This window comes from Zootoca vivipara, chromosome 4, assembly GCF_965207765.1.
Source record: "Zootoca vivipara chromosome 4, rZooViv2.hap1.1, whole genome shotgun sequence".
Taxonomy (NCBI): Eukaryota; Metazoa; Chordata; class Lepidosauria; order Squamata; family Lacertidae; genus Zootoca; species Zootoca vivipara.
In genome coordinates, this window is record NC_142587.1 from 87,646,562 (window position 1) to 87,670,636 (window position 24,075).

The 24,075-nt window shown below is 45.8% G+C and overlaps 1 protein-coding gene across 1 annotated transcript in view; it reads left to right on the forward strand.

Moving 5' to 3' along the window:
- MTMR2 (myotubularin related protein 2) overlaps positions 1-23,457 on the forward strand; it is a 38,186-nt gene extending 14,729 nt beyond the window's left edge. Inside the window, exons 3-15 of the mRNA XM_035115072.3 lie at positions 407-482; positions 2,371-2,465; positions 4,159-4,269; positions 5,762-5,863; positions 8,538-8,621; positions 9,619-9,768; positions 10,198-10,386; positions 11,338-11,523; positions 13,311-13,517; positions 15,243-15,335; positions 16,198-16,311; positions 17,544-17,720; positions 18,927-23,457. Of these exons, the coding sequence (XP_034970963.1) occupies positions 407-482; positions 2,371-2,465; positions 4,159-4,269; positions 5,762-5,863; positions 8,538-8,621; positions 9,619-9,768; positions 10,198-10,386; positions 11,338-11,523; positions 13,311-13,517; positions 15,243-15,335; positions 16,198-16,311; positions 17,544-17,720; positions 18,927-19,088 (1,746 nt within the window). The 3' untranslated portion in view covers positions 19,089-23,457. The remainder of the gene's footprint in view (positions 1-406; positions 483-2,370; positions 2,466-4,158; positions 4,270-5,761; positions 5,864-8,537; positions 8,622-9,618; positions 9,769-10,197; positions 10,387-11,337; positions 11,524-13,310; positions 13,518-15,242; positions 15,336-16,197; positions 16,312-17,543; positions 17,721-18,926) is intronic.
- Positions 23,458-24,075: the final 618 nt, after the last annotated feature.

The following is a 24,075-nucleotide window of genomic DNA, read 5'->3' on the forward strand; positions in this document are numbered from 1 at the left end:
CTGTTTATTGGCTGCGGCAGCGGCAAGCAGGAAGGCTAATGGCAGTGATCAAGCAGCTGCGACACGAGCGGTTGTGTGCTGCGTTTCGGCGGGTGAGCAATTTTCGGTATTCCCCCCCAATCAATCCTCCCCAAAAGCTCAAACCCCCCCCCCTTATTTTCTAAATTTTGAGGCCCCCAAAATAGGGGGTGGGGCGTCTTATAGACGGGGGCGTCTTATAGACAGAAAAATACGGCATTGCTGTGTGATGGACATTATAATTTGTATTGTTTTATTATGAAAATCAGTGCTGCACTTCTTTGAGCAGGGGCTTGTTCATCTTGCCATTACCTGGAAAACAATAAAATAATTTTCTTCTTTATAAAAAAAAAGTATTTAACATTGATGTAGCTGATTTCCATCTTAGGTTCTCAGGGAATCTAATAAATTGGCTGAAATGGAGGAGCCCCCATTGCTGCCAGGAGAAACCATTAAAGACATGGGTATGTGCAGATATTTCTCTTTGACTCTTTTTTTTCCAGGGTAGAAAGCACTGGGTTGCAGACACAATGGTTTAATATCAGATATTCTTTTATTTTTCAACATACTGTATGTTAAATCAAGACTGAGCTCCTATCATTTGTACTTTGACTGGCCTCCATACCCCAACCTTAATTGTACTCTGTTTCTTTGTTGCTTTTGTCGAAAAATCAATAATAATAAAAACCATTTATTTATTCAAAAGGAATAGAAGAAATGGGATGATACCATTTTTTCCCCTTTAAAAAGAGAGAGAGAAATAAAAATGTGAAGTGTTTCTCGGAACAAAATGCACTGTTTCTTTTATTAGGATTGAACAGAAAGCTCTTTCCCTTTGTTGAAATTCCTTCTGTGTTCAGGAACGATAACCAGCTAGTAAATATATGTAAAACCCTCATGTATGTGTGACTGTGGATGGGGTTAGTTGTTAAATAACTCCAGAGGGGTTTGGGGGGTTTTTTTTTGCTGGGGGGAAGGGACAAGCGCAAAGCACATTTGGCCAAGATGTTCAAGCAAAGCCAGAAAGGCTTCATTATCTATCCATAAAACAGTACTCTTAGGCTGGATAGATATGAACAGTGTTATATGATGCTACTCCCATATGCCTGAGCGTGGGTGTTAAGTGTGAAATTCCCGTTCTTTAGTCATCATTTACATTACCGCACCCACTTCTCTTGGTGAAACTGAAGGAGAGCCACTGAGAAGAGGCTTTTAAAGTTTTCTTCAGTGGGAAGAAAAAGCACAAGTTGAGCTGATTTCACCTTGGAGCAGGGAACCTTAGCTGCCAAGTATCCCGTTTTTTGCGGGAAATCCTCGGATTTTAATCCGTTTCCCGCTGTTCTCCCGAATGGAGAAAAATCCCGGAAATCCCCCGGATTTCCTACCTGCCAGGGAGCCTCCATTTTGGGTGTCGCTCTGCCCATGTGTGGGCACCGGAAATTGGGCAGAGCGGCACCAGAAGTCGCTTCTATGCATGCCCGGCGGCCATCTTGGTGGTGGCCACAAGGCGGCCCTTCATAAACACATGGGCAGAGCGGCCCCGGAAGTTGCTTCTACGCAACTTCCGGTGCTGCACCGCTGCTGATCCCTCATTTTTCAGCGGGAGACTTGGCAGGTATGCAGGGAACCCTTTGGCCCTCCAGGTGTTGCTGGACTACAAATCCCTTCAGGCCCAGCAAACAGGACCAATGACCAAGAATTGTGGGACTTTCAGTCATTATTATTTTTATTATTGTTCCATAAATTTGTATATTGCCTTCCCTCCGAAGATCTCAACGCTGTTCATGGCATTAAACTACAAGATTAAAAATACAAAACAATAACCTTCCCACCCACACCCACCCTACAACACATTTAAAAGGATAGCCGTGGTTCTCAAACTTTGTTCTCTGGGCCACATTTTCGGAATAAAAAGTGGCTTGCGCCACACTGAAATATATATATATATATATATATATATATATATATATATATATATATATATATATATATAAGAAATAACACTGGGAAGCAAAAAGAAGCAACTCCTAGCCATGTTTGATTTTGAAAATATATCTCTCCATATTCTGCAGATTTAAAAAAAGTAAATGATACTATACTACACTACACTACACTACAATGTTTAAATGCTTATTTGATTGCCCTTGAATCTTCCCACAACACTTAACCATCCTCTCCTGCCTTTGAGAACCACTGGGGCAGAGGCTGTTCGTTCAGCACCGTCCCTTGAAAGTCCCTCCCCAACCTGCTTTGAGAGACATTGAAAGGGGTTCCAAGCCTCATTGCAGCACCTCCATGTGGAAATACGTATAATATGTGTGTGTATATAACATATTTCTTTCTTTCTCCCAGCAAAAGATGTTACTCACATCTGCCCATTCACCGGCGCCATTAGAGGAACTCTGACAGTTACAAATTACAGGCTATATTTTAAAAGCATGGAAAGGGTAAGGCTCAAATTGAGCAACTTTTCATTGGTTTTTTTTTGGGGGGTAACCTTATTTATTTCAAGTGCAAGGTTCGAAGGGGCGGAGCTCAGTGGTAGAGAGTGCATGTTTTGAAATCATTGGCTAGCCTGTGATGAGGATGCCCCTTTAGAGGATGGTCCTCTTTTGGAAGCATCCCATTCTTTGTGCTGCTGTCTCATCCAAGTCTGGTTTAAAGAGAGAGAACGCTAAGAAGGGAGAAGAGGAGGGGCTCATCAGCACTTAGCCACCTAGACAGGACACTAAGCAAGCACCCTGGCCATAGTCTCCCCCAATGTGGTGAAGAGTCTTGTTGGTTGGTTGGCTGGCTGGCTGGCACCCATCTGTCTTGGGAGACAAAGGAGGAGTGTGCCTTTGGGGTGAAGTAAAACTATAGTCATTGAGCAGTATCCAACTAAATAGTGCAAGGATTTTCACTTGCTCCATAGAACTTCTCCCCCCTTCTCCCCATACGTGGCCTTGCTCTGAAGGGTTAGGGGGAACACCCCCTCCAAAAAAAATAGATTGAGAGTAGGGTTGGGCAGTATATCATCCCAAACCAGTTCAAAGCCCATATTGTGATATCGGTTTCATAGTTTTTGACCTGGCAATATATCGCAAATCATGATGTATGTGTGTAGGTGCGCATGCTATGCAATAATCACAATATGGCCGGGGGGGGGGCTGAAGCCAGCCAATGTCCCTACATAGTGCCATCCTTATTTCGAGCATCGTGATAGAGCAGTGTATCTCGATGTTTAGCTGGCGATATATCAAGAAGCTGAAAGCCAGATATCGCCCAGCCCTGCTACATACTTCCATCCTTATTTCAGACATCGTGACATATCGGTATGTCGCAATGTTTAGCTGGTGATTTATTGCCATTTTGAAAACCACATCGCCCAGCTCTAAGGGAAAGGTCTCTTTGCAAAGTCCCTTTGCAAAGCCCTTGCTCTAGCAGATCTATTCAGTTGGGTACCACACGCGATTTCTAAATTTGCCTCTATCTTTATGAATTAGCATATGCATTTCTAGGCAAATCAGAGTCTTTTCTTGAGTATGCATTTGCTTTTCTTTCTTTCTTTGGCAATTTGTAAGTGGATGCCGAGCCTAGAATATACTGCCAGTCATAGCAGACAATACTGGCTTAAGTGGACTGACTTGGTACGAGTTAGCTTTACACGCTCATGAGTTTATTGAATTGTCTCAAGGCACGGATGCCACATCTGTGCTGTAACCAAGTAGTCTGGATGGGTAACCACCTGGGAACCCCATGTTCCATGGAAAAAGAAAAGTGGGGTGTGACTGTAAGAAAATAAATGAATGTATCAGTGGATCTCCAGCCTCATCATCAAGACGTTCAGCTTTTGGGTGCTCCAAGTTCTGTCTAACAGTAATAAAGTCGTCCCTTGGTTTTCAAACAGCTGAATTCTCAAATGTTTTGGCTCCCAAATGCCGCAAACCCGGAAGTGACTGTTCTGGTTTGTGAACTATTTTTGGAACCCGAACGTTTGACGGGGCTTCCGTGACTTCTGATTGGAGCTTCCTGCAGCCAATCAGTTGCCACGCTTTGGTTTCCGAACATTTTGGAAGTCAAACAGACTTCCAAGGTACGACTGTCCTTTGTTTTAAGAGGTTTTAGTCTTTTCACTGACACACTACATTTCCTCCCCAGGACCCTCCGTTTGTTCTTGACGGTCCTCTGGGCGTGATCAACAGAGTGGAGAAAATTGGAGGCGCTTCTAGCCGCGGTGAAAATTCATATGGCCTGGAGATTGTGTGTAAGGTAAAGCGGATCCATCTATGGTTGGTGAATTATGGGTAGGATCTTGCCCCACAGCAGTGGTCTGTTATGTTCCTAAAAACCACGTTTTTAAATTCCTCTTCGCTTACTTTAAATAGAGCCAACCTGCAGAAAATTGCCATGTAGGACTTGAAGCTGATTTGGCAAAACCAAGAAGAAAATACTGTATTTTTCGGTGTATAAGACTATATTTCCCCCCAAAAAAGTTAAGTTTAAAATTGGGAGTCGTCTTATACACGCAATGTTGCAATTATTTATTTCTTAATTTTGGGCTCAAGAAATAGGGGTCGTCTTATACATGGGGGTGTCTTATATACGGAAAAATACGGTATATCCCCCCCCCAGTGCTCTGTATTGAAAACTCTGATCCTAAACCTCCACTGGGGGATGAAAAGGCTCAGGAGTAAACCCTACAGAAATCCGAAGTGGAGTCCCTAAGATGGTGTCTTGTACGCCTCCTTCCAGCAACTCCTGCAGCCAAGCTGGTGCCAAACGTATTATTCTGCTTTCCTTTGGATCAGTGAGGCTGAAAGGGGCAGTCTTGTCATCTGGGCAGCCCAGGACCTCCATACACACTGCCCAGGCTTGTGCCCTTGGGAAGTCACTTTGGTGCTGCTAACACAGCAGTTTTCCTTCACCCCTGGAGGCACACTCCATTGTCCCTCGAGACAGATAGAGGCCAGCAACAATAGTGCTGAGGTTTCAGAAGATGCACAGAAACACTGCAAAAACCATTCCCAAGGCTTCTAGACCTTCAGCCCATCATGGGAACGGCTCGTCTGTTTCCGTCATTGGCATGCTGTTCTTATTTGAACTGAAATATGAGGTCCTTTAGGGGGACACAAGTGGCACTGTGGTCTAAACCACTGAGCCTCTTCGGCTTGCCGATCAGAAAGTCGGTGGTTCGAATCCCCGCGACGGGGTGAGCTCCTGTTGCTCGGTCCCAGCTCCTGCCAATCTAGCAGTTCGAAAGCATGTCAAAGTGCAAGTAGATAAATAGGTACCGCTCCGGTGGGAAGGTAAACGGCGTTTCCGTGCGCTGCTCTGGCAGAAGCGGCCTAGTCATGCTGGCCACATGACCCGGAAGCTGTACACTGGCTCCCAGGGCCAGTAAAGCGAGATGAGCACCGCAACCCCAGAGTCGTCCGTGACTGGACCTAACGTTCAGGGGTCCCTTTATCTTTACCTGTATGAGGTCCTTGGGATTCCAAAGAAGGCTCTACCCTGCACTGTAAAGTCAAGTGTAGGGTGTGTGAACATTACAGTCATGTAGGTGCTCTTCTTGCTGTGTCCTAACTCTCCGCTTCCGCCACTCCTTCCCCCATTAAGATATTGCAGTTCTACTTGGGGGTAAGAAAGAGCCCCCACCAGGGTAGCTAGTGGTCAGGAATGATGGCATTTGTAGTCCAGTGACATTTGGAGGGCACCCGATTGCAGAAGGCTGGTCTGCTGAGTTTGGCCTAACATTTTTCAGGATGTCCGGAACCTCCGGTTTGCGCATCGCCCCGAGGGCCGCACGAGAAGGTCCATATTTGAGAACTTGACCAAATATGCGTTTCCCGTGTCAAATCATTTGGTAAGTGCTTTTCTGTTGCTCTTGCAGCGCACGTGGTAGAATTGACATGAATTTAACCATTCTTAAGAGATAAATTAGGACCCAGGTGGCGCTGTGGGTTAAAGCACAGAGTCTAGGGCTTGCTGATCAGAAGGTCGGCGGTTCGAATCCCTGCAATGGGGTGAGCTCCCGTTGCTCGGTCCCAGCTCCTGCCCACCTAGCAGTTCGAAAGCACATCAAAGTGCAAGTAGATAAATAGGTCGCTCCGGCGGGAAGGTAAACGGCGTTTCCGTGTGCTGCTCTGGTTCGCCAGAAGCAGCTTTGTCATGCTGGCCACATGACCCGGAAGCTGTCTGCGGACAAACGCCGGCTCCCTCGGCCTATAGAGCGAGATGAGCGCCGCAACCCCAGAGTCGGACACGACTGGACCTGATGGTCAGGGGCCCCTTTACCTTTACCTTTAAGAGATAAATTACTTCGGGTCATAGTGGATGACAATCTTTCACCAGTAAAAAAAAAAAATTATATAATTTTTATTAAATTTTCTGCTTTACGATTTCAAATAAACATTTTACAAACTTTAAAATATCCAGCAACTTCCCTTCTTCTCTTTCTATGGTTCATTTTGCATATCTTGCAATCCCTGCATATTTTACAATAACCGTTCCAATTGGTTTTCTACTATCATATCCATCAAGAATGCTGCCAGCGTTTTCAGCTGTACACCTAAATTTTCCACACACTCAATAAATAAACGTTTTGCAATCTTCTTTAAATGTATTTTCTTCTTGCTCTCTTGGTCTATATGTTAAATCTGCAAGTTGTGAATATTCTGTCAACTTAAGTTTCCATTCCTCTTTAGTTGGGACCTCGCTCACACTTTCAATAGATCTCATCGTAAATAGTGTTGTGCACACTTTCCCAGCTCATCTCTCAATTCGTTCAGTTTTTCTGACATTTCACAGAAAATTCCTGGACTTTTTGACCTCTCTCCCTGGAGGGAATTAAAAAAGAACAAGGTTTGCCTTGGAAGAGGGTAACAAGCCCACCAGCAGGAAGGGTTGGTGTGGGAGAACAAAGAATCAAAGAACTGTAAAGTCAGAAAGGACCACAAGGGTCATTTAGTCCAGGAATCTTCTGCCCAACATGGGGCTCGAACCCATGACCCTGAGATTAAGAGTCACATGCTCTACTGACTGAGCTAGGAGGGATTCCGTAAGAGCTCAAGGCCTCTTATTTAAGAAGTACAACCTGGTACACCTTTAAAGAATTCCCAGTGGCTCCTGCTTAATCTTGAGCTGGGAGACCTGGGAACTTTTATTCCCCAAGCTTCCCAGTGGCAATTTGGAGCATGTTAGGGGAAATTTACTGGTGCTTGCAGCCTTAGACTCGGGCAGAAACCCTCCAAGTCATTGCTGGTTTAGCTTACCCCATAACTGCACACTGTAATCCAAATTGAGGCAGTTTGTAGGGTTGCCAGACTCAATAGAGGACAGGACTTCTGTGCCTTTAATTGCCCTGCTCTCTTTTGAGTCTGGAAACCTTAAAGAGAAACCAGCAGACCCTTTGTTTAATTTCCAAGCAAAGGGTCTGCTGGTTTCTCTTGAAGGTTTCCAGACTCAAAAGAGAGCGGGGCAATTAAAGGCACAGAAGTCCTGTCCTCTACTGAGTCTGGCAACCCTAGGCCATTGAGATCCTGACACCCTTGCCATTCCTGAGGTGAAAAATATTAGCACCACCACTGATTGTAACCTCCTCATAGCGCACCACAAAACATGAGCATATCAGGGCTGTTTTTGGTTTTAAAAAGCCCGGATACTCGTAAGGTGAATTAATTTTGAATTTTAAATTGTTGTAAGCTGCCCTGAGACTGGCTGGTGAAGGGCAGGTTATAACTTTAATGATAATTCAAGTTTGTAGGACTCGAACCAATGGCTTCAAGTTAAAAGAAAGGAGATTTTTGACTCAACGTCAGGAAGAACTTTCTGACAATAGGAGCTGTTCGGCAGTGGAACGGTCTCCCTCTGGAGGTTGTAGACTCGCCTTCCTTGGAGGTTTTTAAGCAGAGGTTGGATGACCACCTGTCATGGATGCTTTAGCTGAGATTCCTGCATTGAAGGGGGTTGGACTAGATGACCCTCGGAGTCCCTCCCAACTCTACAACTCTGTAATTATATCATTATATTAGTGCTTGTGGCATAGCTGCCAAGTTATCCCTTTTTTTCAGGGATTTTCCATTACGCTGAATAGGCTTCCTCGCAAGAAAAGGGAAAACTTGGCAGCTATGGCTTGTGGGTGCTGGCACAAAATGGCTGCCATAGGCAACCATCACAAAAAAGGAATAGGTGTCGGCCATGTGGTGTTTGCCTTGAAAGACTGCTCTGTATTTACACTGCCAGGAAAAATAATTCTTTTCGCACGAAGTCCCTTTTCTCCCCAGCCCCCCTTTCTTCCCCTTTTTCACTCCCTTGGAGGTTTTGTAGGTAATAGATCAGAATACAAAGGAATATGAAGAAGTGTGCACTGATGTATTAATTGCAATGTACAAAGGCAGTTTCTTTTTGTTCACGCCTCGGTGTTATAGAAACAAAAAAGACTGTGCAGAAATTGTTATTTGAGATGCCAAATAAAATGGAAACTGAGCTGAAAAGAACTTATTTTCTGTCTGTCTGTCTCTCTCTCTCTCGTTTTTAAGTCTCTTTTTGCATTTGAATACAAAGAGGTTTTCCCAGAAAATGGCTGGAAGGTTTATGATCCTGTTGTGGAGTACAGGAGGCAGGTAAGCACCTCCATTCTACCTCTGATTTACACTCCTTCCCGTATGTCAGAATGCATCCTATACACTTGTATATTATTGATGTAGGGTTGAGGAACCTCTGATCTGTAGGTGAACTTAACCCAAGTCCAAGCTGGGCCCAGATCAAGCATTGCACTAAATAATTTTTAACTTGGTTGGTCAAATTCTGGCTCTGGGGTCACCACGAGTGGCAAGCGCAAGGAGGAATTCTGGCACTCCTGGACTGCAGCCTTCCCCAACTGGTGACCTCCAGATGTTTGGGTCTCCAACTCCTTATCATCTACAGACAGCACAGCCAGTGGTTAGGGATGATGGGAGTTGTAGTCCAAAACATTTGGAGGGCACCAGTTGAAGAAGGCTGCAGTCCAGGAATTGCCACTCATGGTGACTGGGGCAAACGTATCAGATAGGCAGCATATTATTATTATTATTATTATTATTATTATTATTTATTTATTATCAGAGCCCTGATGGATCAGCTGGGACATAAGCACTAAACCTTCTTCTGCTGTTGTTCCCCAAAAACCGGCATTCCTCTAGTATATTGATTGGCCACAACTAGGGCCAGGGCCTTTTCAGTATTGGCCCCGACTTGGTGGAACGCTCTCTCACAGAAGACCAGGGCCCTGCGGGATTTGACAACTTTCTGCAGGGGCTGCAAGGTGGAGCTGTTCCGCCTGGCCTTTGGGTTTTGATTTGGGCCATTTTAAAACAATTTTTAAATCTAAATTTTAAATCTAAATCTGCATTTTAATCCATTGTTTTTCTTTCTTTTACGTTTTATTGTAATTTTATTGATGTCAGCCGCCCTGAGCCTGGCTCTCACTGGGGAGGGCGGGGTATAAATAATAAATTATTATTATTATTATATTTGACTCCCTTTGTTTCCTGTTACATTTTAGGCAGGTATTGATGTAAGCGCTTCCATTTGAATGATGGGAATGGGAAGCCCAAACACCTCTATCTCTTTCCAAAACAGGGGATTCCTAACGAAAGCTGGAGGGTGACCAAGGTGAACGAGCAGTACGAACTGTGCGACACCTACCCTGCCCTGCTGGTGGTTCCTGCCAACATCTCGGACGAGGAGCTGAAGCGGGTGGCTGCATTCCGATCCAGGGGACGCATACCTGTAAGCTTAGGTTGTCTCTTACTGTGGCCACAGCCGCACCAGTGCCTTTAAAGCGCTGCGGTACTGCTTTAAACAGCTTCCTCCAAAGAATTCTGGGAGTTGTAGTTCAAGGGCTGTATATTCCCCTCCCGGAGCTTCAATTCCCAGAGTTCCCTGTGAAGAGAGATTGATTGCTGAACCGTTCTGGGGAATTGTAGCTCTGGGGAGGGGACTAGGGGTATCCTTTTAAAAACCTCGAAAAATTCTTTGGGGCCTCTGAACAATTCTCAGCACCCTTAACCTACAGCTCCCAGAATTCTTTGGGGGAAGCCATGGCCGTTTAAAGCGGCTCCGTAGCGCTTTAAATGTATGGTGCCGATGTGGTCTGTTTCTTCAGCCTTGTGTTTGTTTTTCTTTTTGAATAAATAAATCCTTCCTTCTCCTCAAAAGGTTTTGTCCTGGATTCACCCGGAAAGCCAAGCCACGGTCACGCGCTGTAGCCAGCCGATGGTCGGCGTGAGCGGGAAACGGAGCAAAGAGGACGAGAAGTATCTGCAGTCCGTCATGGACTCCAACGCTCAGTCGCACAAAATATTCATCTTCGACGCCAGGCCAAGTGTGAACGCTGTGGCCAACAAGGTTGGATAATCGTGCCTTTCCCAACAGCAGGAGTCGGGAGCCTCATGCCTGGGCACCAGATGTGGCCCTCAGAGCCCCTCTGCCTGGCCCTCGGTACTCTTCCCAACCCACTCACTGGCCCTGTTCTTGTTTGCCTGAACTCTGATAATGCCTGGGTGTATAAGTGTGTGCAAAACCTCACCTGGTGCGCAGAAGTAAGGTTTTCCTTGGTTTCTGCCCCTTCTTTTAGCACTGGCCCCGCCTGCCACTGGCATGTGACCCTTGAAATGTCGCTCAAAAACGGAATTGAAGCCCTTGGCTGTAAAAGGATCCCCATCCTTACTCAGTAGCAACTATGTTGAGGAATCTGAGCAGTAATTAAAAACAAACAAACAAAAAAAATCTGATATACGATTCTCCCCTCCCCTGTTTCCTCCCAAAAAATGTTCTCTGGAGGGTTGGAGGCTCCGGAATAGTGTGGGAGATGGTTCTGGAACTTGAAGAAAGGAAAGGAGGAGGAATTGATCAATAATTGTCCTTCCTTTGCTGGGGCTGCAAAGAATCCTGGGAGCTGTAGTTTACCCCTCAGCGTGCTGCAATTCCTAGTACCCTTAACCAAACTACAGTTCCCATGATTATTTGGGGGGAAGCCATGTGCTCTGTGTGTATTATGCAGCCAGGGTCTTGAGCCAAGGAGGGTAGGCTTGGATCCAGCCCAACAGAACACTGGATAAAAAATACAATTAGAAAGGGGCAGTAGAATTAAAAGAGCGGTAAATCAAAGCAGCATTTTTAAAAAGAAAATGCAGCACTCAATCCCCAAAGAGCATTCTAAAAAGTTGGATAAAGTTGGGTGGTGGGCATTGGAGTCCCATCCCATAAGCCGCACCACAGATTCCCTGTCTCTGCTGTAGGACAACACACTTGGCAAAAGTTTGACAAAGGCGGTCCAACCTTCGTTTTCTTCTTCAGGCCAAAGGAGGAGGCTATGAAAGTGAGGACGCCTATCAGAACGCAGAGCTGGTCTTCCTGGACATCCATAATATCCATGTTATGAGAGAGTCATTGAGGAAGCTGAAAGAGATTGTCTATCCCAACATAGAAGAGACGCACTGGCTGTCTAATTTGGAATCCACCCATTGGCTGGAACACATCAAGGTACATTGGTGTGTGTGTGTGTGTGTGTGTGTGTGTGTGTGTGACTGGCTCTGTGTGGGTCCTCCTATCGGTGTGGTTTCGGCAACTCCCCCCCCCCCCTATCCATGGCAGGTTGCAGCACCAGCATGGTTGCCAACTGCAGCGTCACAGATGCAGAAGCCTAGATGTTCTGTGACTTATCTTGCTGCAGCTGCTGCAACATTGCAGCTAAGAGACCATCGAGAGCAGAAGCTTAATTCATCTGAGTGTTTTGTGTAGGAACCTGGCTGCCTCTTCAACAGAAGTCTCTCCCCCGGCCCCACCTCATTGCTTTTGAAAGAGGGAGGGAGAAGACAAAACTCCAAACTGTGTGGTTTGTTAAAGGAACATGTAGATAATGAGTCTTATAATAGCAAGGTACAAACCTTATAATAGCAATGCTCACAAGTTGTCCCTTTTGAGACATAGAAAGCAGCTGCCCCTAGCTGGAACTGTGGAACTCACTCCCACAGGGGGTAGCAATGGCCAACGGCTTTCAGAAAGAACTAGAGAAATTCATGCAAGATCAGCCTATCAGTGGCTGTCCATTTTCGGAGGCAGTGTGGCTCTGAGTGCCTTTTGGAAGGAATTACGGGGGGGGGGGAGTGCTGTTTCCCTCAGTTTGTGCTTGTGGGCTTCTGGTTGACCACTGTGAGCACAGATTGCTGGGCCATTGGCCTGATCCAGCGGAGCCCTCTGTATGCTTTTATATATTGCTGAAAGCATACATCCAGCATTCGAAATTTGCCAGGCGCCAGGTGCATTTTGTACCTTGCTATTATTATATTATATTATATTATATTATATTATATTATATTATATTATATTATATTATATTATATTATATTATGGGATGCAGGTGGCGCTGTGGGTTAAACCACAGAGCCTAGGGCTTGCCAATCAGAAGGTCGGCGGTTCGAATCCCCGCGACGGGGTGAGCTCCCGTTGCTCGTTCCCAGCTCCTGTCAACCTAGCAGTTCGAAAGCACGTCAAAGTGCAAGTAGATAAATAGGTACCGCTACAGCGGGAAGGTAAACGGCGTTTCCGTGTGCTGCTCTGGTTCGGCAGAAGCGGCTTTGTCATACTGGCCACATGACTTGGAAGCTGTACGCCAGCTCCCTCGCCCAATAACGCGAGATGAGCGCTGCAACCCCAGAGTCGTCCGCGACTGTACCTAATGGTCAGGGATCCCTTTACCTTTTTATTCTACACTTGCAACCAAGGGAAGACATCCCTGCGCCAGCATGGCGCCTGATGTCTCCAACCCTCTGGAGGTGCTTGCCTGGGGATCCTTGGATCTTGACTGTTTTCACACACTAGCAGCACATCCTATAGAATTCTATCCATTATATTCCATCTGCACAATCAGAATGAATTTTAGGAACCCGAACGACGTATTATCTGGCCCCAAAAATGGAACCAGGCATTCTGCTTTGGCGACTGTAACCCTGGTTTAAGGAGCCACTGGGTGGCTAGCTTATGTACCTGAGTGTCTTAACATGACATGCATCATTGTGCAGGTTGCAACATTGTAAAAAAACAAAGAAAACAAACAAAAAAAAAGATTCCTTGCGGAACAACCTTTCTCGTTTGTTTGGTCCTCGCCTTCTCTGCAACCTGGCTATGAAGACCCGAACCCAAGACTTTGTTCCCATTCTCAATTTTAATTGTCGTGTGTGGGGGGGGGGAGGAGGTTTTATGTTGCCTTAGGTCAGGCCATTCTCTGTTCATAATGGATGTTGCAGCTGCAAGCCCCCTTTTCTCCCCAGTTGATTCTCGCCGGCGCTCTTCGTATTGCCGACAAAGTGGAGTCGGGGAAGACTTCTGTGGTCGTGCATTGCAGTGATGGTTGGGACAGAACAGCTCAGCTCACCTCGCTTGCCATGCTTATTCTGGATGGCTACTACCGGACCATCCAGGGCTTTCAAGTGCTGGTGGAGAAGGAATGGCTGAGTTTCGGGCACAGATTCCAGCTGGTGAGTTGCCAACCCCTGGAGCTACCAAACTGACTGCTGTAATTTAGGGTGCGTGGGAATTTTTCAGCTTTCGCATTCCAGGAATGAGGGGGTGCTAAAAAGTTGTAACGCGTCCAGGGGAATCCAAAAGATATTTTGGTTAAATTCATAAATTTGCTTGGTATATGGAACGTGTGTAAAAATTGCATAGAAATCATGAAAAACGATTGCCAGATTACCGATGATGTAACCGCAAGTATCAGTAGTGGTCGTGTTTAACATTACCTGACACTTTCGGATGGTAAAACTAAAATTCTTTGGTTTCCCAAAAGAAGTTGGCGTGCTTCTTCATCAGACAAAGACTTGCCAAGCTAAATGTTCCCCAAACACAAAAATAGTAGCAGATTTGAATTCCTCACACCTCAAAACATATTTTTAAGGCACCCTCGTTGAAGAAATGTGCAACAATTAAGTTTCACCCCCCTAAAATTACATGCCTCTCTGCTATATCTTAAATCAGGCATCCCTAAACTTCGGTCCTCCAGATGTTTTGGACTACAATTCCCATCACCCCTGACCACTGGTCCTCTTAGCTAGGGATCATGAGAGTTGTAGGCCAAAACATCTGGAGGGCCGCAGTTTGGGGGTGCCTGTCTTAAATCAATGGTTCCCAATTAGATAAATACTTCAGACCCCCTGTGTTTCAAAAGCCAAGCCATGGACCCCCTACTTTTGAAATCTTTATGGTAGTTTTTATTGTGTGAATTGTGCCACAGACCCCCTGGGTGGGTTATGCAGACCCCTTGAGATCCACAGACCACCCATTGGGCAACCACTGCCTTAAATGATTTAAGAGGTGGTTTAGGAGGGCAGACAACTGGGAACTGCTCCAGGGCTGTTGGTAAGGAATTGGTGGAGTTCCAAAAATCTCTAAGAAAGGGAAACAAGGCAAGGAAGTTTGGGTTATGAGCTTAATGCTAGATGCCCACTTTTCTCAAGGACTGGAGAAAACAACAACAAACAACAACAACAACAACAACAACTTATTGTTCTCCAAACAACTTACCGTATTTTTATATACATGTATAAGATGCCTCCTGTTTTGGGGTACTCAAAATTAAGAAAAAGGGGGGGAGAGATTGTTGAGCTTTGGGGGGGGGAGAATTGCCCAGAATTGTTGACCTTTTTTTAGGGGGGATTGCCGAAAATCGCTCACAGACAATGCCGCTCGCACGCGTCGGGAAAGCCACCTCTGTCCCCTCACCGACAAAAGCAGCAAATCACCCACCCAATCGGCAGCCAATCGGCAGCCAGTCAACACCTTGCCGCAGCCACCAATAACAATCTCCAACTCGTGGCAGCAACCAATCCCATGTCCCCACAAACCATCCATGTGTAAGACAACCCCCAATTTTTAACATGATTTTTGAATAATAATAAAAACCTTGTCTTATACATTGAGAAGTCCGGTACATTTAAAAGCATGAATATATTATAACAGAGAGAGAATAAAAATACATTATGGAACAGAAATGGTAGGAAAACGTACATATATGCCTGTCAAATGAATTTGTGTGTTATTTTGTATCCTGTGGGTCTTTTTTACTCTCTCCTCTCGCATTTAAGTCATCCTCAGAGTAGACTCGGCACGCTGGTGATTTGCCCAATTTAATCTGTACAACTCCTATTTCTATAAACGATACTGGTTTTCAGATACGCATCCTGTGGCCTCTCGTTTTGTTTTAGAGAGTCGGTCACGGAGACAGAAACCATGCGGATGCAGACCGATCTCCTGTTTTCCTCCAGTTTGTTGACTGTGTCTGGCAGATGACAAGACAGGTAAATTTCTTGGGGGCTTTTGTTGGGACAGAGATTGGGCTTTTTTATTGGCTTTTTTAAAATAAGGGGCTTTTATTGGGAGAGAATTCGAGTTACTTAGTTACAAGGGTGGTGTTTGGGGATTGTTGCTTTTTAAAGCACAAAGTATGCATGTGTAATTTAACTTGTGGAACTCACTACCACAAGATGTGATAATGACCACTCCATACACATATTATATATGTGTGTATTTAGAGAGAGAGCGAATAATGGTGTATAAATAGTCTTTTATAACTACATAAAATAGATTTGAGATCTTTCGGTGAAAACCAGTCAATACCTGAAGGAGTGTCTCCACCCCCATCGTTCTGCCCAGACACTGAGGTCCAGCGCCGAGGGTCTTCTGTCAGTTACCTCCCTGCGAGAAATGAGGTTACAGGGAACCAGGCAGAGGGCCTTCTTGGTAGTGGCGCCCGCCCTTCTGGAATGCACTCCCATCAGATGTCAAGGAAATAAACAACTATCTGACTTTTATAAGACACCTGAAGGCAGCCCTGTTTAGGGAAGATTTTAATGTTTGATGTTTTATCACTTTTTCATTATTATTTTTAATATTAATATTCTGTTGAGAGCTGCCCAGAGTGGTTGGGGAAACCCAGCCAGATGGATGGGGTATAAATATTATTATTATTAATCAAGTAAATAAAATTAATTCTTAATTGAGTGTCAAAAGAGAAGTGGTCCATTTCTCCCTCCCCCCCCCAATTGATACTCCTCAGCCCCATATTTTCTCCAGTATGAACACTTTGCAGGAATAATGTTTTCATGTCCCGTTGGGGATGTGTCCAGTGAAAACAAAATCTCAACCCCTTGTCTTTTGAAGTTTCCCACCGCGTTTGAATTCAACGAGTGCTTCTTGATCACCGTCCTGGACCACCTGTACAGCTGCTTGTTTGGGACGTTCCTGTGTAACAGTGAGCAGCAAAGAGTCAAAGAGGTAAAAAGCAGAAACATCCATCCCAAAACCCCGTCAGGGGCTGCTTTAAAAAAACAACAAACATTTTGCTTTCCTACCTACCATTACTGGGGTCCAAGGATTACTCACACATGGATGGGGTGGATGGGAGGACCCTGAGTGAGAGGAAGGGAATCATAGCATAGAATCATAGAGTTGGAAGAGACTGCAAGGGTCATCCAGTCCAACCCCCTGCCAAGCAGAAAACACCATTAAAGCATTCCTGACATATGGCCGTCAAGCCTCCGCTTAAAGACCTCCAAAGAAGGAGACTCCACCACACTCCTTGGCAGCAAATTCCACAAATTCCACCTCCCAAGTTGAGAGATTGAGAGAGGAAAGGGATGCTCCCAGGGGAGATCTGGGAGGGTCCACCACCTTCTGGGTGAGACAAGATTTGAGAGCTCCTTTTGAGAGAGGACCCTGTGTTTTCTTTTCTCTTTCTTTCTCTGCTTTGGTTTTTCTTTAGATTGGTTGCTTTTATCTTATTGCATCATGAAAAGGCTTTAATAAAATATTTTTATTATTTTTTATTAATGCCTTTTTATTGGTTTTAAAACTATAACAGAAATAATCAACGGACAGAAACTCAATCAATACCTACCAACGGACTGATATTTTGACAGTATTCTTTTACATAAACTCTGTAGATATCTCTTTGGTAAATTTGTCATCTGTAACGTCTCGTAACCTTGCTGATAGTCTCGCTTGTTCAGCGTACTCTCTTAATTTATTTTGCCAGTCTGATTTGGATGGGGTAGCCCCTCCCTTCCAACCTTTTGCGATTAGAATCCTGGCAGATACTGTAGCATACATAAAGGCTCTCCTTAACCTTTTTGAAATTTCATTACCCATAATTCCTAGCGAGAAGGCTTCAGGCTTTTTAGGGAAAGAGCATTTAAACATTTTCTTAAGTTCATTATAAATCATTTCCCAAAACTGTCTGATCTTTTTTCAGTTCCACCACATATGGATCCATGTGTCAAGGCTTTAATAAAATCTTAAGGGGGGAAAAGAAATAAATAGAAGGTCCACGCCTCTTCTACAAAGCAGGCGGTAGACGACAGGTTGCCCTCCAGTGACTCCTGGTCAAGGATAATAGACGTAGTAGTCCTAACTCTGCAAGTTGCTAAAGCTCCCCAGAACTGTGCTAAGGCATTCTCCTAAAGTGCCACAAATACAGTGAAGCATCCCTCTTCCTTCCTGTTTTTCAGGGCCTTCCCAAAAAGACGGTTTCGCTGTGGTCTTATGTAAACAGCCAGCTCGAAGACTTCACCAATCCTCTCTATGCCAGCTACACCAACCACGTTTTGTATCCCGTGGCCAGCATGCGCCACCTGGAACTCTGGGTAGGCTACTACATCAGGTGGAACCCGCGGATGAAGCCACAGGTAAGGTGACTAGGGGGAGGAAAGGGACGAAAACCGGGGAGGTCAAAGATTCTCTGCATTGCATGCTCCTCGGAGCCTGAGCGCATGCTCGGGCTGAGAACCGCTGGACAAGAATCTTGCTTTGATCCAAAGGCTCGTGTCCTTGCCGGACACGATTAACTATGGGACGCAGGTGGGTGGTGCTGTGGTCTAAACCACTGAGCCTCTTGGCTTGGGCTTTCCAATCAGAAGGTAGCCGGTTCAAATCCCCACGGCGGGGTGAGCTCCCATTGCTCTGTCCCAGCTCCTGCCAAGCACGTCAAAATGCAAGTAGCTTTTAGCTCTGGCAGGAAGGTAAACGATGTTCCCGTGCACTCTGGTTTCCATCACGGTGTCCTGTTGCGCCAGAAGCGATTTAGTCATGCCGGTCATGTGACCAGGAAAGCTGTCTGTGGACAAACGCCGGTTCCCTCGGCCTGAAAGCGAGATGAGCACTGCACCCAATTTGCTTTTGACTGGACTTAACCGTCCAAGGGTCCTTTACCTTTTTTAAAAAACAAACAAAAAACTATGGCTTACATGTTATTGCTTTGCTGTGTTCTCTCCTTTTCCTTCTTTTCTTTGTGTTGGAAAGTTTTATTGAGACTTTTCATACTGCATTGCAATAAATAAAAAGACATAACACAAAGTCTTCTCTCCCAGGTAGATCTAAACTGTCACCTGGAAGCTTTCCTTTCTTATCCCAGTCTCTGACCCTAGGAGGTCTTCCCTTCCCTTTCTCTCACACAGGGTCGTTTACCAACCATCCACTACCTCCATCTGTGTGTAATCTCCTTGCTAACCCAGACTGGCTTATAAAAGCAGGAGCAAAGTAAAAAAATTAAGACGCAAAAATAACAGAAAGATAGAAATGATAGAGGGATGAAAAAGGTTTTTTTTAAAAAAAAAAAGGAAGAAGAGAGAGGGAGAAAGAGGGAAACAAAATTAAAAAGATGAAAGAAAAGAAAAACATTAGTAGAAAAATTTCCATTCGCTGTTTACATTTTTAAAAAAAGCAAAATATGATTGTTTAAAACGTTCAAGCTATGTACTTCACTGGGTTCTGGGCCTTAGTTCCTGTGTTAAAAAGGGCTAAAAATAGCTGATCTCTGGTCCAAATGAAGCTCCTCCCTGTGGTTGTCCTCCATCTCCCAAGACTTGAGTGTGATGCTTCCTGTCTTGCTGTAGGAGCCGTTGCACAACCGCTACAAGGAACTCCTGGCCAAACGAGCCGAGCTCCAGAAGAAGGTGGAAGAGCTGCAGCGAGAGATCACCAACCGTTCCACTTCCTCCTCTGAGAGAGGCAGCTCTCCTGCCCAGTGTGCCACCCCAGTCCAGACTGTGGTATGACGCAGCTTGCAGACTCTTCAATTTGTCATCTCTCCAGAATCATGCGATAATGGCAGCTTGTCCAGAAATGGAAACTTCAAAAAGAGAAAACTCTGTAAACTTAGAAAGCAGGTCAGACATACTATTTATTATGCTACGTCCCTGCACCAGGGTTTATTATTATGATGATGGTGTAACACTACAGGAAGCGAAAGCCTTTTTTCTTTCTTTTTTGTTCTGCTTATTGTCGTTTAAAGGCGTCGTATATAATTATCTTACTCGGGGCGCTAGTTACAAGGAAGCTTGCTGGCACAGCCTCCCGAGACGAAACCAGGACACTTGTTCCTTGAGCTCAAGTCGTGAAAGCGGTGGTGTTGCTTTGAACCGGAGAACGTTGCTCTCACACTGGAAGCTGCGGACTTCAACAGTGGGATGAGCACAGTGCAGCTTGCATCATCCTGTCCCCTCCTTCGCCATCCGATGAGCTGCTCCCTAAAAACTCAGAGGAACCTAAGCAAATGGCAACAACAAAGAACTGCGTTCCAGAAAAGGGAAGAATTGGGAAATCTTGGTCTGCACAAAGAAGCAGTTGTGCTCATTAGGTTTCCGGACACTGTCGACAAAGGAGCTTGTCCCATTATTTGGGAGGAAATCCCAATCTCATTGTGTTCTTAAGGCAGTGCTTTACATCCTTTTGTGCTGCCAGTGATTCCCCAAGCAAAGGTGACAGCAATCCATCTTTCTATAGGTATGAAGCAGAACACAGTTTCTGTGCCATCTTTATATGGCAGGTTCTGCTCCTGCACGGCCACCATATTTGCTGAGAGGTTTTGTAGCCACACACACACACAAAAACCACTGCAGGCAGCTGCAGTCCACAGGTGGACCATGAACAACAGTTTGCTTGCCCTCGCCTGAAGAGGCAACATCAACAGCTAGCAAAATTTATCCATTGCGGGTGGTCACTTGAAAATTAAACCTGAAAATCTAGATTTGGGGAAACGAAGAATGGCTCGCTATAAACAGTTTAATTCTCATCATTTGGGTTAAAACAAAACAAAACAAGGGAGCATCGTCACAAGGCTTTTAGAGCTTTACATCTGGGTACTACTTGCTAGCAATTTGCTGTTAAATATAGTTAACCACGTTCCAGTGCTAAAGCAATGCCTTACTTAATAGGAGTAGAAATGTCATGTTATTTGAAAGTTCCATTGAAAAGGGTTTCCACATTGCACCCGTGTCCCCCTTTCTTTTAGACAGGACATTCTCCAGCCCCATCAGTTGCAGCGGCAAGAAAATCATCATTCCCTACGACACAAATGTCAACACTGTCCTAAGGCAGGGATGGGGAACCTGTGGCGTTCAGACGTTGTTGGACAACAATTCTCATAGTCTGAGCAACTGGCCAGGCCATCTGGGGCTGATGGGAGTCCAACGACATCAGGAGGGCTGCGGGTGCCCCATCCCTGAACTATGGGGTGCCAACAACCCATAGTCTTCTAGTTCTCCTCTGGTTTCCATTGCTATTGGCAAAGGGGAGATGGGGAGCTTTGAAGCTTGCCAAGAGTACATGTTTTGTCTTTCCTGACATCAGAAAAAAAGAGAATAAATCATATGCTTTGGGGAAATAATTGCACCCACACACTGACACACATACTATGGCAATGGTGTTGGGTAAGGTCTCCTTTCTGCATGGGATGAGTTGCGGGGAATTGCATTCAGAAGTGTTAGACCGTGGGTGGTGTGACGTTGCTTTCTGATGGTAGTCTCTGTTGCTTGGGTTCTACTGCGTTGTTTCAGTGACTTGAAAAGGGATTGGTGTATTTGTGTGTGTGTGTGTGTGTGTGTGTGTGTGGGCACATCCCAGTCGTACTGCTGTAGCCACCTTGCGATTAGTGGTGTGCATGCAAACATGGGCGTTTCAGGACGACAGACCCAGGATCGTGAAGTCCCGCCTCCTGCAGCAAAAGTAGCCACAGTTTGCCAGCGTGGTTTCTCTGCTGTGTGAGAGACGCACCGCTTGCCCTTGTTGTGCCGATGTCTTGGTGCCGGTTTGGTAAGGTGTGTCTTCTTCAGCCGAACAAACACAAACTATAGCTTTTGAGAGGGAGCAAAAACATCCCCAATCCCCAAACTAGGGTTGCCAGACTCAGTAGAGGACAGGACTTCTGTGCCTTTAATTGCCCTGCTCTCTTTTGAGTCTGGAAACTTTAAGAGAAACCAGCAGACCCTACCCCAAACTCAATTCTGTGGAAGCTGAGCCTCACCTTTACTAATTTGGGGGGTGGGGGCAAAACGTAAGTGCTTCACTTAGGGACGCCACGGCAGTGGGGGTGAAACCTCCACTCCTCAAGTCTGGACACCTTGGCCTTTAAAACAAGGATGGGGAATAATGTGTGGTCTTCCAGCTGCTGTGATCTTCAGCCCCAGCTGACCCAACCAAAGGTTCAAGAGGATGGGGATTGGAGTCTTGTTCAAGAATCCCATTTATGGATGCAGGGGGCCTTCCTCAGCCTGCACAGAGACCCATTGCGGCTCCCCCAGGTCTGTGCAGCGTACAAACCTGCTCCCTCTGCCCCCTTGACTGCGCATAATGCTGGACATTGTGCTAAAAGCACTAAAGGGTCACCATATGCCTCTCCACCGATGGTGCTGTGAGCAAGAAAACAAGTGATTGCATTGTGACGGGCGAGTGCTTGCTGCCTAAACCCCCAACCCATCTTGAACCCATTTTGTTTCCTCGCTTTTCCTCTCACCTGTCTAATGCCTTATAAACAGGTGAGCTCTGCCAGGCCAATTAGCTTTTTTATCCTGCTTGGAATCGAAGCTGGTGTGTCCAACTCTTGCTGTTGTGCCAGGGTGAGGAGCCTACGGTCTTTCCCATGTTAGACTAACAGCTCCATCACCAGCCGCAGGTTCCCCCATCCTTGCCGATGCCCCTGGCTTGCCATAAATCATGTTTCACCAAGCTTGGACCCCAACTGTTAGGTAACAACCCACATCCTCCCCAGCCAGCATGGCCAATGGGCGGGGATGGTGGGCGTTGTAGTCCGGCAACTTTTGGGGAGCCATGGGTTCCCCACCCCTAAGCAACAGCAGGAGTTGGGCATGTCCACATCTTCAAGTTCAAGCAAGACTTTGATGTGTTTCCAAGTACCTATTACTAGCTGGTTGTTATTTCATGTTCTAAACCAGCGTTCTGCCTTTCCCAGGATGGATATGGCAGAAATTATGGAGGGGACACCACAATTCTATTTCTGGCAGTGTCTCCATCAGTGATGGAAGCGATTGCCTGGGAATAAAAGGCTCGGTAGAAGAGGGAGCAGGGATGGTAGACCAAACTGATGTAATCCCCATGTTATGAGACTAGGCCCAACTTGGATCTGCTAAAAGCAAGACTCATCCTTTTCTCTTTAGGCCCCAGGTATGCAACCTGTAACCTTCTAGGTATTGCTGGACTGTAATGCCCCTCCTCCCCGCTGGCAGAAGCCAAGGGCAACTGGGAGCTCAACATCTCGAGTTCCACAGGTCCCCATTCTAGACTTTCCTTGCCATCGTGCCTCTACTTTTCCTGGATTGCAGCATCTCATTTGAGGCATGACGACTGCTCCCAAGTGCACAGAGTTTACATGCTGGGAAAAAACACCCCGCCTGTAACCCAAATGGATCTTTTTGAAGATGGCCACAGCAAAGTATGGCATCGCTCTGACTTTACAGTGTAACGTAATCCTGTTCCTTTTTTGTTACTTGCCGGCATCGGTTTTTGTTATTTGGAAGCAAAAGAGTGGAATTATTTGTGAACTGGCGGGGGACGTTGATTATGACAACTCGGGGCACTGCAGCTGAATGAGGAGAGTGGATTGTCCCACTTCAGGTCGCAGGGCGGGGCGGGGGGGGCGTAATTTTCTTCCCTATAAAAAGCTCCCGACAAACTAGCAAAATGGGGGGGGGGGGAAAGGGCCTAGCTCAGCCCATGCTGTGCTAGCGTTGTTTTTAAACTCTGTTTGCTTTCCCACGCAACAGAGCATTTAAAACATGCCATTTCTCTCACCTGCAGTCTGAAGTGGTACAATCTATTCTACCATTCTGTTCTCTATTTGGACCAATGGTGGTAGTGGGGGAACTCTTGTGCCGGTTCAAATCTTCCTGGACTCCAATTCCCATCAGCTCCTGCCAGGACAGCCACTGATTGGGGGTGATGTAAGCTGTAGCCAAGCAGTAGCTGGAGGTCACAGGTCTCCGACCCTTGTGTAGACCAAAACGTAGTCTGCAGGCCCTTTGTCTGTATTAGCTTGCCCTGGGTGGCAGCTTTGCTGTGTATTTTTAACATGATTATCGACTATGTATTGTCTGAAACGGAAAGAGCTATGATAAACAAAGTACCAAAATGTTCTCTTGCCATTTCTTGGTAGTGTTTCAACAGTTTATACGGTCAAACTTGGAACGTGCAAGAACGAGCATATTTGCAGGGTTCCAGCCCTCCCAAGGAACTAACCAGCAACTGCACATTTCAGACTGATGTACGATTTAGATTTTTATTTTTTTACCTTTGAAATAGCACCTTATATTTATTCATGCATCAGTCTTCCGTGGGGCTGCTTGTGGCCTCCTTTCCAAGGGAGCAATCAACGTTGCTTTCGGTTTGCTGTGGCCTCGTTCCAGTTCATGCAAAGGCAGCCCTGCCATGATGCAGAAAAGGCTCAGGGGGACCCAGGTGACGCACGACGCTCCCTGAGCAGTGGGTCCTGCTGCTATTCCTCCGGGTATCTGTGCAGATGGCAAACACAGCATCGCCCTTGCTGTCTGCTCACAAAGGAGGGTGAGGGAGGGGAGCTTGCAGCCGGTCCACAGAAAAGAACAGCCAGGGGTCCTTGCTACCTTGTTTTTGCTTTAGGGGGTGATAAGGATTTTGCACATAGTGTCCAGGTTGCATGGTAGCAAGTCTCACTGCAGGAAGCACAGGCTATACTTAACATGCTGACCCGATTTAGAGCATATGCATCCCTGC